General features: G+C 38.1%; 2 protein-coding genes and 1 pseudogene across 2 annotated transcripts; 1 reads left to right on the forward strand and 2 right to left on the reverse strand.

Moving 5' to 3' along the window:
- Positions 1 to 1984: 1984 nt before the first annotated feature.
- On the reverse strand, positions 1985 to 7263 carry LOC132851310 (uncharacterized). Its single transcript, XM_060878076.1, has 7 exons — positions 6464 to 7263; positions 5939 to 6162; positions 5731 to 5829; positions 4843 to 4944; positions 4521 to 4634; positions 3962 to 4070; positions 1985 to 3880 (listed from the first exon to the last, which is right to left on the reverse strand). Exons 1-7 carry the CDS (start codon positions 6639 to 6641, stop codon positions 2619 to 2621), a joined length of 2088 nt encoding a protein of 695 aa, XP_060734059.1. The 5' UTR covers positions 6642 to 7263; the 3' UTR covers positions 1985 to 2618.
- Positions 7264 to 8449: 1186 nt separating this feature from the next.
- Positions 8450 to 10730, forward strand: zgc:112052 (protein C19orf12 homolog). The gene is made up of 3 exons (XM_060878644.1): positions 8450 to 8608; positions 8816 to 8992; positions 9768 to 10730. The coding sequence occupies exons 2-3, from the start codon at positions 8833 to 8835 to the stop codon at positions 10031 to 10033; spliced, it is 426 nt and encodes a 141-aa protein (XP_060734627.1). The 5' UTR covers positions 8450 to 8608; positions 8816 to 8832; the 3' UTR covers positions 10034 to 10730.
- A 1158-nt stretch (positions 10731 to 11888) lies between these two features.
- On the reverse strand, positions 11889 to 12549 carry LOC132851617 (cytochrome b-c1 complex subunit Rieske, mitochondrial-like; annotated as a pseudogene).
- Positions 12550 to 15127: the final 2578 nt, after the last annotated feature.

Genomic DNA, 15127 nt, shown 5'->3' on the forward strand with positions numbered 1-15127 from the left:
CTTATTGACCTACCTGCTGTTAGGTCAGAGAAGGTTTGTAGGATATAGGAGATTAATTGGAGGTGATGGGAGTTCAGTTGTTGTTTCTGCTACTTCCAGGTCATCCTGCAACTATTTGAAATGACTGCTTGCATACTAATCTAGGAGTATTAGTTGAGGGTCTATAAACTTTCAACAACATACAATACAAAACAATTGTACAGGATGTTTAAGGTCTTTAACCCCACATGTGTTTACTAGTACTTTGCATGAGAGAAGTTCTGGAAACTCCTTTACCTTGAACATGATTTCTACTTGTTGCCTAAAATCATCCCAGTACAATTTATCATTTTTTGTTCAAAAAGTACAAAGTCACAAGACATTAACTGAAAGTATTAAATAACAAAACCAAGATTTAAAATACTTATTTCCACCCACTGTAGCTGAAACTGAAGCTATAGCTGAAACTGAATGTGTGCTGTAAATGATAATGGGAAACAGCCAAATGGCCACAGAACTATTTGCTCAACAAGGACAGTGTGCAAAAGGTTGGTTTGGTGTAATGAAAGTTCGAGAGCATTCTGTCCTTAAACATCAGAAATTAAACGTCAATAAACATCAAAACGAGCACCAATTTAAAAAGCCAACACAAACATCAAACTGCCCATGAACTTTTATCCTTGAATGCCTGCCAACTCACTTACCTGTTATACATCAGTTTTGCATCATTTCAGTGTAACAACCTAACATCATTATTACATAAAAGGTTGTTGGGCCAAAAACTAGGCATCAGTTTTACTTTAAATTATGATGGTCTGAATTGTGAAAGTAAAATTGTAGCAAGTTTCAGTGTGTTATAGAATCAGATCCATAGTCTTGGTTGCTATATCACATTAAAGATTGAAAACAATCTGATTAGACTTTCATAAGAAAATCTTTCTTACAAAAACTTGCAATTAGGGGTGTATAGACTTAATATCCACTATACACTGAGCTTTTTTATTTGTGAGATGAAAAAAAAAAGAAATTTTGTGAAACCAAACATAATAAACATATATAATATATATATAATATATATATTATAACTGGTTCCCTGTCTCTCGAACAAACAAACCAGCTATACAAAGTTGAGGGAGGGATCAACTGTATTATTTCACACAATAATCAACTACATCTATACAGGTTTAACCTGTTTGTGAATTAAGTTATTTTGGTATGCAAACATAAGACACGCAAAATCCACATTTATCAAGGACTCAATCCTTCAGAGATTCCATTTAGACCATTCATAGGTACAAACAATTACCAAAAACAAACAAATAACAACAAAGATAATAAGAAAAAAAAATAAGAAAGCACAGCAAGATTTATAAATGAAAAGAATACTTGTACTTATGGCAAAGCCCAGACACAATGCAAGAAACGTCCCATATGACCTGGCACATCAGGCTCTTCTATAATGACAGCATCTCCAAACTATTCCCACAGCATGCGTTGACGTACAAGAAGTGTAGTCCATAAACCAAAAATCCTTCTACAAAAGAAAGTACAAACAATGAGGAAAAAAAGGTGTGAAAGACAAACCCTTGCCTCAGAACTACATTCCACACATACACCTCAGCCATGCAAGGCAGAACTACCCAGAATTAATCATTCAGTGGCTACAATCAAATCTCTACTTACAATTGAGCAGCAAACAATCAAGTCTCTCAACCAGGATGGTCTCTCAGGGCAGAGAAGGAACACAAGGCACACCATGCTGTATCTTTCTCTACTACCTTCTCACCTTTTAATCACGCTCCCTGGGTGTATATATATATATATATATATATATATATATATATATATATATATATATATATATATATATGTTATACATACATTACATACATACATACATAATATATATATATATATATATATATATATATATATATATATATATATATATATATATATATATGTGTGTGTGTGTAAAAGATTTTTTGTTTCATTTTACAAAAGGAATGCAAGTACTTGTAACTCAAGCTCCTCAGTGCTGTACAACTGTAACTACCTGTCAAGTCCGGTGTCAACAAACTTTGTTTAATAAATGTGATAACCCTTAGACTCCCCAGACATAAGTACAAATGTTCATGAATCAGCAGTAGATTCGATCACTCATGGGCTACGTGCACATGTCTCAAAGTTTTGTCAAACTGCCATCAGGATATACACACACGCACGCACAATCACGCACACGCTCACACACGTGATTGGACAAAAAAAAATTACTGGAAAGTAATTCGCAAAAGACCTACAAAGTTGTTTAATTGTTTAAACTTTTTTAATGTCAAAACAAGTAATAAAATGTAAAACTGTTCTAAAAATTAAATAAATAAAAAATGAGGTATTTTAAAAGCACATATAAAGTTATTTTTATATTAAATTATCTGAAATTATTTGAATGTTTTTGCTTTAAAAAGAAAAAAAGATCAAAATTAACATCAAATATAATTTTTGATTAAAGTCTGCAGTTTAAGGAGCAGAATTATAAAACCCGAGAGTACCACAAAGGTCTGGTTAATGATCAATATACACCTGGTATTAGGTAGCTTACATAATTGCACACGATGTCCAACAGTCATTTGTTCTGCACTTCACCTATACCTGCGTCTCTTGGACGGAACATAATCAGAATCGTCAGAGTCTTGTGTGTCTGATTCAGAAGCTGAAAACAGTAAATTGACATCAAACACATCTTCTTCATCTACCTCTTCCTCTTCAGATGACGGAACTGGAGCACGACTTGGCAGTGTGGCTTGGTGACACTCATGCTGGCTCAGTCTGTGGAGCTTCACTTGAGGCTGAAGCCAATTAGACACCAAGAGGAAAGTCTGAGTCTCTAAAGAGAGCCTTGGTTTTCCTGCTAATGTGCCACTTGACTCTAAAGAAACCTGCGCATCATTTTGGCTTGGACTAAGAGTCACCGCTGGAGCTGCAGAAGATGATGGTGAACCAACCTGATGGTATGAAGATTCCAAACATATTTTCTTCAATCCCTGTGACGATTCCTGCTCAGTCAAGGATGATTTTTGTGTAATAATGTTTTCTGGAAATGGTGAAATACTGTTTGAAGATGAAGATGTTTGAGATAAGGATGGCTGAATTGAGCATGTTAGTGAAGGACTGACTACCTGAACTGAGCATTCTGGAGAAGGCCAGTCTTCTAATGATTCCAACGAAAAGCTGCTGCTTTTTTGTTCTGAGAAGGGACTTGATTTCTTTTCTTCTGTTGGAGATGTCTGCGAAGATGCCATCAGTTGTAAAGGGAGAACATGTCGCTCTTCATCCACTGAAAGGTATGAAAAAGACTCTGGCTGAGAAGACAGAGAAATGTTTGTAGAAGATGAGTCATGTTGAGGAGATGCTGAGGTCAGACCGTGAGGACTGGATTGGGGAAGTGGAGGGTGAGGTGGTGGAGGAGAGCTTTGCACATGCATCAGTGAAGCTTTGTGTTCCTGACTCCTCTGCTCCTCAGAGCATTCTTGGAGGATACTCTTCATTCTCTTGCCGTGTTTGGAGCACAAGTGCTCTGTTAAGTCATCGTCAGCTTTCTTCTCTTCAGCAACGAGTCCGATCTCAACGGTCTGAGGACACGGCTCTTTAAGCATACCAAGAGCATTGTCAGTCTGATCTAAAACTCTCTTCTTCTTCAACACTGTCATATGTTTTTCCAAACTCTTATCTCTATTCAGCCAGGAGCTCTGAGAGGATGCCTGGGACAGCCAGTCTTCCTCTGCCTGTTCCAGAGGAAACCTAAGAGCTACACAAAGAGGCCCAAACACTGGTCCATGGACTTGAGCTCCTTTTTGTTGCTTACACATCTCTGCACTTTTATGATCCATGTGGCTTCCTGTAGCTGGAAAAAAGAAAAAACATAATGCAGCGTTGTGAATGTAAGGTCAACATTTTATAATAGACATGCTTGAGTGAGACTTACCACATCTCAGCAGTTTCTTTAGCGCTGTGGCTGGAGACGCACTATTACAGGTAAATAACTGTTGCAGTAACTCCTCTGTCCCCTTTAACGGCCCGGACCGTTTTAGAACCTAAACGTGTTCAGATATTCAATTTAATTTAATTGTATTTAAAGAGCAATTATAACAGACACTGTCATAAGGCATTTTTACAGAAATCTAGATGGAGATTTATATTTAGATTCCTAATTAACAAGGCAAAGCCAGCAATGGTGAAGAAAACCTCTGTGAGACGACCCATGATACTCTTGATGACACCAGATAGTGACTTTATGAATCATTACTCATAAGTGTATTTTATAAAGTCAAAACTAAATGCAATGAAAGAATGTTCATTATGAGCATCAAGGTCTTTATATTTACAACAGCAGTCTTTAGGCACAACCTGGAACCTGGAATTAAGTAAAAAATCTTTATTGTGTCTACGTAGGATATTATACAATATTGACCAGAACACAAATGAGAATTTTATACTCGTGACACACACAGACAAAACACACCTAGGCATGAACATGGCCTTACCTGGTCAATGTAGGTGGGTTGTGGAAGAGCTTTGTTCAGCTCTTTTAAATAATGTAACAACCTCTCTTCCAACTTTATGATGTAGCGTTCTCCATACTGCTCTTCCATCTTATTCTACAAAGTATAACAATAAATACGCTAAAGATGTCAAAGAAATTTGAGACCGTACAACTTTATTCTTAACTTATTCTAGATGTTCTTTATAGGTGCCACAACTTTTGCTACACTTGTTTTACATGAGATATTCTTGAAAGTCAACATGTCTAATGCTGACTGGGCTGAATTAAACTCTATAATGACATCAAGATACATTTTCACTTACTCTAATATAGTTTTTGAGCATTTCTGGCTTTCTTGTCAGTAACTGCGCAAAATTTTTAAAGTCCCGATGGGCCTTCTGCATCAACTCAATATGCCTTTGACTCTGCAATTTCAAAAGAACAAATTCATGTGTGGTGGTCTGAGAAACATGGTCAAATCTTCTTATGTTTGAAAAATACTCCAACAATTACTGAAATAGTGAAAATTACATACAAACATTTTAAACACTTTAACATTAAGTGATGATAATATGCACTGTCTTCTAAGTTAAGTTAATTGTCAAAAAAATATTAGTAACAGCCATAGACTCACTGTTAACTCTACAGCAGCTCAATGCATATAAACACACAGAGGTTGAGGGTATCCGTTACATACAGTTTGGGATTGAATATTTCAGAAACTGCTGATGTCCTGGAATTTTTCATGAGTTTAAACAGACTGGTGTTAGAACATCCAGTGAGCAGTACAAGAATGCTGCAGGAATTCAAATAAACACTCTTTAAAGCTGTGGTGAGCAGAAAAGCATCTCAAAACATGCAGCATATCAAAACTAGAGCCGGATGGGGCTACAACAGAATCCCACAGCAGATTTCACTCTTGTCAGCTAAAAACAGGAATCTGAGCCTAACTGTGTAAACAGACAGAATAGAACTGGAATAAAATAATTGGCATATTTAAATTCATTTTTTGCACTTTTTATGAAAATGGACCTACATTATATATACCTTTAAAAGATTCTGAATCCAGCAGAGCCTTTATATTTCAGAATTTCTTACTGATGAAAAGGTTAAAATATAAACATGTGAAAGAATTCACATTCTGTACATGTGTATGAATGAACTACAGTATTTTAGTGTCCTCTAGAGGAGAAAATCCAACATCTACTTACACTTCTATGATACTGTGGAAGGCTGTCAGGAAACAGCTTTACAATCTTGTCTCTAATGATTTCCATGCTCTGGTCCTCCCAAAACATCCACATAATAACCTGAAACATAGATGGCACCGTAAAAATGTCAGGACAACATTAGTTAATACCTTGACCACATGGTGTGTTCGACAACAAACATCATCTTCATCATCATTAAACCACATACCAAAGTTTTCAGTCCGAACATGATCTTCATGTGCTTGATGGGGGTCACTAGCTGAGGTAGTAAAGTGTGAGTAACATCCAGGAACTCCATGACCTGTGCAAAGTGTTTAATGTCTCTGGCCCGGATGACCATCCAGGACTCGGCTGCTGTCACACGGATGCTACAAGGATCCTTAAGAGTCAGACTGCTCCGGTCACCTTCCAGCCACAGTGGAGGACCTAAAACTTTTTACACAAGACATCAGGATTCAGCATTCAGTTCAATCTGGTTGGTGCTTAAGATACAGGTTATTTACAATGATGACTGCACAACAACATGTCGTCTGCATTATTAACCAAATATATTTGACAACAATGAAGTATAAATAAAGAAGATATTTAAAAAAAAGTATAATAATTATATATATGAACATATCTGACAGATGCACCAAGCATGAGGTGGAAGTGTCTAATAAAGGTACACAGCTGTACCTGATAACACACACACACACACACACACAGCATCTGAACCATAACAAACACATACCTTCTAACACCTCCATCATCTGGTTAGTCCATGCATATTCAATTATCCACAGTGGTACAGTAGATATGACGCTGGAGGTTTTCTCGCACCAGAAACCTTCATCCATTCCAGAATATCTCACACTCTGATGCATGTATTCATGATGATGCTTTTGTAGTGTCCACCGGCTCGCGCTCATGAATATTCATTACCAGTGGACAAGTACGGGCAAGTTAGTTCAGACAGCCGAGATAAAAGAAAACAAACAAACAAACAAAGCTGTGATTTATCATGTAAAGAAAGTTATCAAAGAATTGCTATTGATAAATCATCTTCCACTAAAACGTTTCGCTAGATATGTACACATTTTACGTTGTTTTTCTCAGCTTATTCGGTACATGAGACACCGAGGCTGGAAATGCCTCCTTGTTCCCTACACTAGTACAATACATAGGGCAGAAAGTAAAGGCGTTCACCATAGATATCTATGGGCGTTCACGCGCTACTTTAGTTCACTTCATATATAATCAGGAACCGTTTGGGATTCAGCCTGCGATAATGCTAACGGCTAACCAAAATATATTTAAACATGGCAGACAAGCCAGGAAAATCTTCATAATTAAAGTATCGTTAGGTTATTGCAGTCACACAATTATCAGACATTCATTCATTCATTCATTCATTTTCTACAGCTTATCAGAACTATTCTCGGGTCACGGGGAGCCTGTGCCTATCTCAGGCGTCATCGGGCATCAAGGCAGGATACACCCTGGACGGAGTGCCAACCCATCGCAGGGCACACACACACACACACTCTCATTCACTCACGCAATCACACACTAGGGACAATTTTTCCAGAGATGCCAATGAACCTACCATGCATGTCTTTGGACCGGGGGAGGAAACCGGAGTACCCGGAGGAAACCCCCGAGGCACGGGGAGAACATGCAAACTCCACACACACAAGGCAGAGGCGGGAATCGAACCCCCAACCCGTGCCCCCCAAGTATCAGACATTTATTTATTTATATATTTTTTACGTATACTCTAAAGTATTTTGTCACAAATGTATTAACGTATTTAAAGTTCTCAATTTGCTTTGACAGGGCTGTCAAGTGTCACGCATTGAGAGTGACAGTCACGCATTTCGGTCTTTTCTCCCGCTCTCCCGCCAAACATTGTATTTGTCACGCAGAAAAACATTTTGACTATTTATCATATATTTAATACGCCGCAGCGCCCAAAATGTATCAGTCCGCACCGCTGTCTCTATGGAACCGGGCAGGAATCAAGCGCGTCTCCCCTGGAGCTCTTAGTCGAGCCTGACACTTATCAGCCAATCAAAAAAGAGCACTATTGTATCTGGGTAAGATGTAACGCAACAACCAATGAAAAAAAAAACATATTCATTAGAGAGGGTATTTTCGATGGTCGGTTTGAACAAAACCTCAACACGAAACAGCTTGTCTCTGGACGGGACATTGTCCTCAATCCTGACCCTAAAAATGTCTGGGCTTGAGCTGAACTGTTTTAAATGGGAGCAACATTACAAATGATAGAGTCAAAAAAGGCAACAAACACTTACAATAAACACCACCAGTCATAATCTCTCTCTCTCTCTCTCTCTCTCTCTCTCACACACACACACACACACACACACACACACACACACACATTAATAAAAGGAAATTGAACAAATACTTTGTATTTGGTTAAAATGTGGTCAGTGATCATGGTTAAACACAGTTTTCTTTTTTTTTGGGAGGGGGGGTCGCTGGGGGGTTGGAGATGTCACTCTTCAAAACTTGAGAGCCCTGACAATATGAAGCAAGTATATAAACGTCTCTGTTTAATACACGTACAGGATCATTGCAATATTTAAACGTCTATACTACAACACAATGTTACAAAACGGAAATGTTTAATTATTGTGGAAAACCACGTCGATTTTATTTTAAAAGAACATTTTATATACAACCGAGTGATTCTTGGCCGCGAGACTTTTAATTTGAAAAACCATTTCTGCAGCCCGTGTATGAACCATGCTGAACAGTGCGCGTGCGTGAAATATATTTTCAGTAGTTATTTGATGTCGGAAGCTCGGTATAATGGTCAGTGTGATTCTTTGACTTTTTAAGATAAATTACTGAAGTTTTATTTCAAACGGTACGTATTTTTATGTTTTGATCATTTTTCTATTGTTTGTTATCCTGTTACTCTCATATAAACTCACAATAACATGTTATAGTTTACTCAGGTATCAGGTTTCATTCACTGTGTCACGTGGTCCTATGTGGTGTGTTTATTCATTTCATGAATATACCTCATGGCTCATTTTAAATACAAATGCACCCTCTGCTTTTGTCCCCAAAGTGAGTTGATTACCTAACATGTCTCCCCCCATTGATGACGTGATCAAACTGTGTTGTGAGCTGTCAGCAAATCAGCAGATAAAGACTACAGTGAAGCATTCTGGGAAGGGAGCGATGACTGCTGGAGGACTTGCCTTTGCTGGTGGATTGGTCGGGGGTCCTCTTGGCATCGCCGTAGGCAAGTATCAGCAAACTGCACTAATTAAAATACTGAAAAAGGAACAAGAACTCAATGAGGCATGCTGTTATAGGAAAACAATCCATAATTGTGGAGTGGTGTGGTGTGGTGGGGTGTGGAGAGGAGTGGAGTGGTGGGGTGGGGTGTGGAGAGGAGTGGAGTGGTGTGGTGGGGTGTAGAGTGGTGGTTTGCGGTGGTGTGGAGAGGAGTGGTGTGATGCCAAGTGAAATGGTTCATTTTCCTATAATGGCCCATCCTGTTCTATTCCTCTTACACTGCAGCAATCTGTCAATGATTACAATTTTAATGTTTCAATGAATGACATATCATGCTTTTATCTATTTATAGTTACACCAAATGTTGAACATTCTTAGGCTATTTAGTTATTGTTCACGTTTGTACCATATTATAGTAGCTATAAACTCATTCTCTCATAGGTCCTTTTTCTCTTTTGGTTCAAAACTTACAAAGTTACAAAGCACTGACATTGGAGATTCCTTACAGAAATGTTTCCAAACATGATACAGAAAACTGTTATTAGTCTTGGATTAGTTTAGCTATACACTTCCATTGTTGCTTTGGAAACAATACTGTATTAATATGACTGTAGCATCTGAATTGGGACCACCGTCAGCTGCTGTTCTAGAAAATTATATATCCTCAGATTAAAGATTCGAAAAGTGCCATGCTTTAATTTCCTGTTTCTCGTGCTGTGTTAGTTTTAGTTTGTGTCCAAATTCTTTGATATAAATTCGTCTTTGTGCCTGGGTAAAAGGTGGTGCCGTTGGAGGACTTCTGGGATGCTGGATGACAAGCGGTCAGTTCAAACCATTGCCTCAGGTCATCAATGAAATGACCCCAGTGCAGCAAAAGAAGCTCTACGAGGACATCATGTCCATCTTGGGCTCGATCGAGTGGACTGATGTAGCCCAGTTAATAGCCTTAGTCACAGCAAATGCCTCACTTCAGCAGCAAGTGACTGCTGCTTTACTGAGCTATATTCACAGAGAGCTTCAGGCTGAGGTTCATTATTTGGACTGAACCACACGATCAAAGCACTTATTTGGACAACAAAATTAATGAATGATGTAAAGAAAATAATGTGTTCTTTTAAGTGAAACCCATTTATTTAATAGGTTTCTTTTTAATTATGTTCTACTATCATCATTGAAGGAATAAATTGCACAGGACACAATCAATTTTTGACATTAAGGATGAATAAACTGATGATGATTTTGCTCACCAGAGCTCCTACACTACATATATAATGTTCAGACTAATATTGTAATGTTGTGGTTTCTGAAGGATATTATCATTTATTTCTTTGAGCTTTTACTCCCATTTTCTTACAATTTAATCATTTTCAGTTACTACTAATTAAACACAAAGATAGGAGGATGCAATTACACGTCCTCTTTACTTTAAAGTCACTGAATGATGACCAGTTGCCTATTGTATCCCCAGGGGTGACTCCTCATACATTTCAAAACATATATTTAATTTTGGGCATTCATTGCATTATTAGGTTTTTGACTGTTTGTTTTTTTTTTTTTTAAATCTTAATGCAACAGCGCCCTGAATCCATTCCCAGTATTTTGGATTCAAGAAGCCAATTATGAAGTGACTTTAATTAAACTCTAAATATATTATACATTATACATTTATTAGGTTTTTATTCTTATCACATGACTTCATTTATTTATTTTTTTGATTGTTAAAATAAAGCCATTTTAATCAATTTGCATTCAAGGATTTTATTTGTACTCTTTGTTTTTTTATTTGAATTATGTTTGTGTTGGTTTATTATCTTTTGGAAATAGTTGGGTGTTTTTTTTTTGTAATGTTGAGCAACTTAATCTATAAAAATATGTCAAGCACTTGCATATCCTTGACCTGGTTGCTTGAATTTTTGATCTAGAAGTGGTACATGATTATTCTGAGCACTCATAATTAATGGTGATGTTCAACATCAGTTCATTTCTGGGTCCCAGATGAAGTATCAAGTTATCAAGAAGAGTATAAGGATCCACCTAAAGTCTTAAAGGTTTCCTGTTGGAGGAAGCGATAACTGCATTTTTATTTAAAAGATGAAATGCTTGTGTTTGATTGGAGTGTTAGTCTGACAGGAAAGGAATGCCATCCCATACAGAGAGCAGAACCAGTCTCTTAAACTTCTAGCCAAGGATGACTAGTGATCTTCTGCAAATGGGCTGCTTCTGAGAAAGCCGTCTTTTGTTGGTTTCTCCTTTTTTGTAAAGATAAACATAAGCTGACTTGTTTGGTGTCATAGTAGATCTCCGACAGGCCCAAGACTAGAAGAAACTAGAGAAATTCATGTCCTTCTGATGGACTTCTGACTGCCAAGCATGCGTTTACAATGTACTGTACCTGCTCCCCAATCTCTGTATTAATCTTTGTATTCTTAATGTCCTGAGTGCTGCTTTATGTGGCTCTGGGGCTCTAACATACTTGAAGCTTACTATTAAAAAAACTATCATTAACTATCATTAATTATCATTAACTATTATCATCATTACTAAAAAAAATCATTAAAGGTTCTATGTAGAACCCAACAGCAGGAGGCTTCAGGATCAGCTTAGGTTCCAGGTGTTGCCCCTTTAGAAGAGCTAGACCCATTAACCACCCAAAGAACCCTCAAGAAACCCTGTAAGACTGGTGAAATCCTGTCTACAGTGATGCTGACATAAGCCCAGCTGCAACTGTTTGGTGATTTTACTGACTATAGGCCACATGATACTCAAGAAACTGCATTGTAAAAAGAAACATTTTTCTCATATAGTGGGTGGACAAGATGACAGAGATGTTTGAATGGTTTAAAATATTTATTAGTTTGGCCAGACACACATACTAATATGTAATTAGGAAATGTCCACATTTAACCAATAATCACTGTGTCCGAAGAACGGCACCTCTAAGTTGAAGGGTGTGAGTCCCTTCATAATCCTCCCAGAGGCGTCATAATGTGAGCCGTGACACGGGCAGTAGTTACCGCCATATTCCCCAGCGTTTGCTATAGGAACACAGCCAAGATGAGTGCACACAGCCAAGATGAATGACGATGACCCAGGAAGGCTTAACAACATGGTCTGTGTCGTGCTGTGGGTCTCGAAGCTCTGACAAATCCACGTTAGCCTCAGCTGCGACCTCCTTCTCGGTTCTGTGGCGAACAAACAGAGGCTTTCCTCTCCACTTGAACGTCATGTCCTTCCCTTCTGGAATACCAGGCAGCTTGATTTAAATTTTGGACAAGGCCAGGACATCTGCAGTGGCGCTCATGGAGGAGACAAACTGAGTTACAGCTGTCACAGTGGAGCCTGTGATCAGGTAGGAGAAAGCCCTGCGAGCCTCGCTGCTCTGCTGTGAGGATGTTTTATGATCCTGTTTTACGACGGTAGTCAGAGAAGTCAGGGATCCTGATATCGGTGTGTGCAAAATGCTCTCCAAAGTGTCCTAAAAGACAATTAAGAACAGCAATAACGAATGTGTTATGTGAACAGAAGATATGCCTTACCCTACCCTACATTCACACCAACCATCGACAGGCACTTGTTCAATTTCTCAATACTAAGAAAATTATCTAGTAAAATAACAAATATGGAAAAAAATGGCTTTAACAATTTCTTGTTCAGACACACTTTTCTCTTGGATTCAAGCTAGAGCTACACTTAGAATCAATGTCCTGTTGGAAGATCCAGTTGTGACCGAGTTTTAACTTTCTGGCTGATGTCTTGAGGTTTTGCCTCTTCCACACAATGTCGTCTACTTTAGCATCAGTTCCCAGTTCCTTTTATGGCATTGGAGTAGAAACATCTTCCTTCCATCTTCCGAGTTTCGTTTAACCTCCCATAGACGAGCAAACATCTACGGGAGCTCGTTTTTGCCTCCTTTTGCGTTCACTGATTCACTGTCTGTGTGGTCACAAGATTTTTATATTTGGATCTGATGGGACACACATGAGACTGTGATACCTTTTGTTGTTTGGAAATTGCTTGTGGAGGTCCACAACTTTGGTCTGCACTGAGTTGTTTGGATTTTCTTACATATGCCCAGAGGTGCATCATTCCCAATAAACTGAGGCAAGTTAATACACATAAACTATTGTCCCACTGGAATTGTGATTGAATTCATTTAAGCTTAAATAAATAAATTTGCCCCTAATTTGACTATTTTGAAATGTCCTTTGTTTAAACAGGGCTGTCAAGTCACGCATTTCGGTCTTTTCTCAAGCTCTCCCGCCACACAACGTATTTCTCACGCAGAAAAACATTTTGACTATTTATCATATATATAATATGCCGCAGTGCCCAAAATTTTCAGAGGAGCCTATTTGTATTTTATTTTTTGTAAACATGAATGTTTTGTGAAAACAATTTGAGTTAACGGTTTTCAAGGGTGCCTGATTTACATGTGTTGTAAAGAACAACACAAAGTGGATATAGAATATTTTGTTTCAAAACAAATGTTTATGTTTATTGTAAAAATGTTTATTTTTATTGTAAAAAAAAAATTGAGGTACTGATTTTCAAGAGTGCCTGATTTACATTTGTTGTTAAGAACAGCAAAAATTTGGATATGGAATATTTTGTGACAAGGTTAAGAGTCAAATGTTTTTATTTGTGTGTAATTTTCAACCTGTTTTACAAGTCTGAGATTTTCTCACTCACTCACTCATTTTCTACCGCTTATCCGAACTACCTCGGGTCACGGGGAGCCTGTGCCTATCTCAGGCGTCATCGGGCATCAAGGCAGGATACACCCTGGACGAAGTGCCAACCCATCGCAGGGCACACACACACTCTCATTCACTCACGCAATCACACACTACGGACAATTTTCCAGAGATGCCAATCAACCTACCGTGCATGTCTTTGGACCAGGGGAGGAAACCGGAGTACCCGGAGGAAACCCCCGAGGCACGGGGAGAACATGCAAACTCCACAAACACAAGGTGGAGGCGGGAATCGAACCCCCAACCCTGGAGGTGTGAGGCGAACCTGCTAACCACTAAGCCACCGTGCCCCCTGAAAGTTTCTTTATAATTAAATAGTATGAGAGTAGTTTATTGTCTTGTCATTATGCAGCTATAATTTGGAATTGGTAAGCCTACAGCCTACTTTAAACTAGTTGTCATATCACACTACACATAAAATACGTAAAAAGTATTGGTATTGGTATCGTCAATACCAGCCTGGGTATTACTTGGTATCGCACATCACTACTGGAGTTCTTAGTCGAGCCTGACACTTATCAGCCAATCAAAAAAAGAGGCTCCACAATAGCCAATCAGAAAATAGCACTATTGTATCTGGGTAAGATTTAACACAACAACCAATGAAAAAAAACATATTCATTAGAGAGGGTATTTTCGATGGTCGGTTTGAACAAAACCTCAACACGAAACAGCTTGTCTCTGGACGGGACATTGTCCTCAATCCTGACCCTAAAAATGTCTGGGCTTGAGCTGAACTGTTTTAAATGGGAGCAACATTACAAATGATAAAGTCAAAAAAGGCAACAAACACTTACAATAAACACCACCAGTCATAATCTCTCTCTCTCTCTCTCTCTCTCTCTCTCTCTCACTCTCTCTCTCACACACACACACACACACACACACACACAAATTAATAAATGGAAATGAAACAAATACTTTGGAGATGTCACGCATGCCTTTCTTCAAAACTTGAGAGCCCTGGTTTAGAGCAAAGTAGACACCCTGACAGACTTTTGCCAAAAGAATGTTATTTATGTATGTTATGTATGTTATTTCCTTTTTCTTAACGTCTTCAGCAATTGAGCACAAACAACACAGAGATAATGGAATTCTATAAATAATGTCAACGTAATCGTTTACTTTTTATTTTAATCTTTATACTCTAAGTTTAAAATGTTTTAAAGATATTATATTCAGGCAGTAAAATGTATACCTATGTGTCTTCAGTTATTGGGTCCTTTTACTCTGCATGTAAACAGTCAGCCACCACAACTCTATATAATTCCCACCTCATTCCGGAAAGCTTTGTTCTGATTGGTTAATATCCTTTCCTTTCCGTTATCATTGGCTGATATTTAATCCGCACGCGAGAACAAACCTATGCAGTAATTTATAAGAGT

This window comes from Tachysurus vachellii, chromosome 9 (assembly GCF_030014155.1).
Source record: "Tachysurus vachellii isolate PV-2020 chromosome 9, HZAU_Pvac_v1, whole genome shotgun sequence".
NCBI classification, from domain to species: domain Eukaryota; kingdom Metazoa; phylum Chordata; class Actinopteri; order Siluriformes; family Bagridae; genus Tachysurus; species Tachysurus vachellii.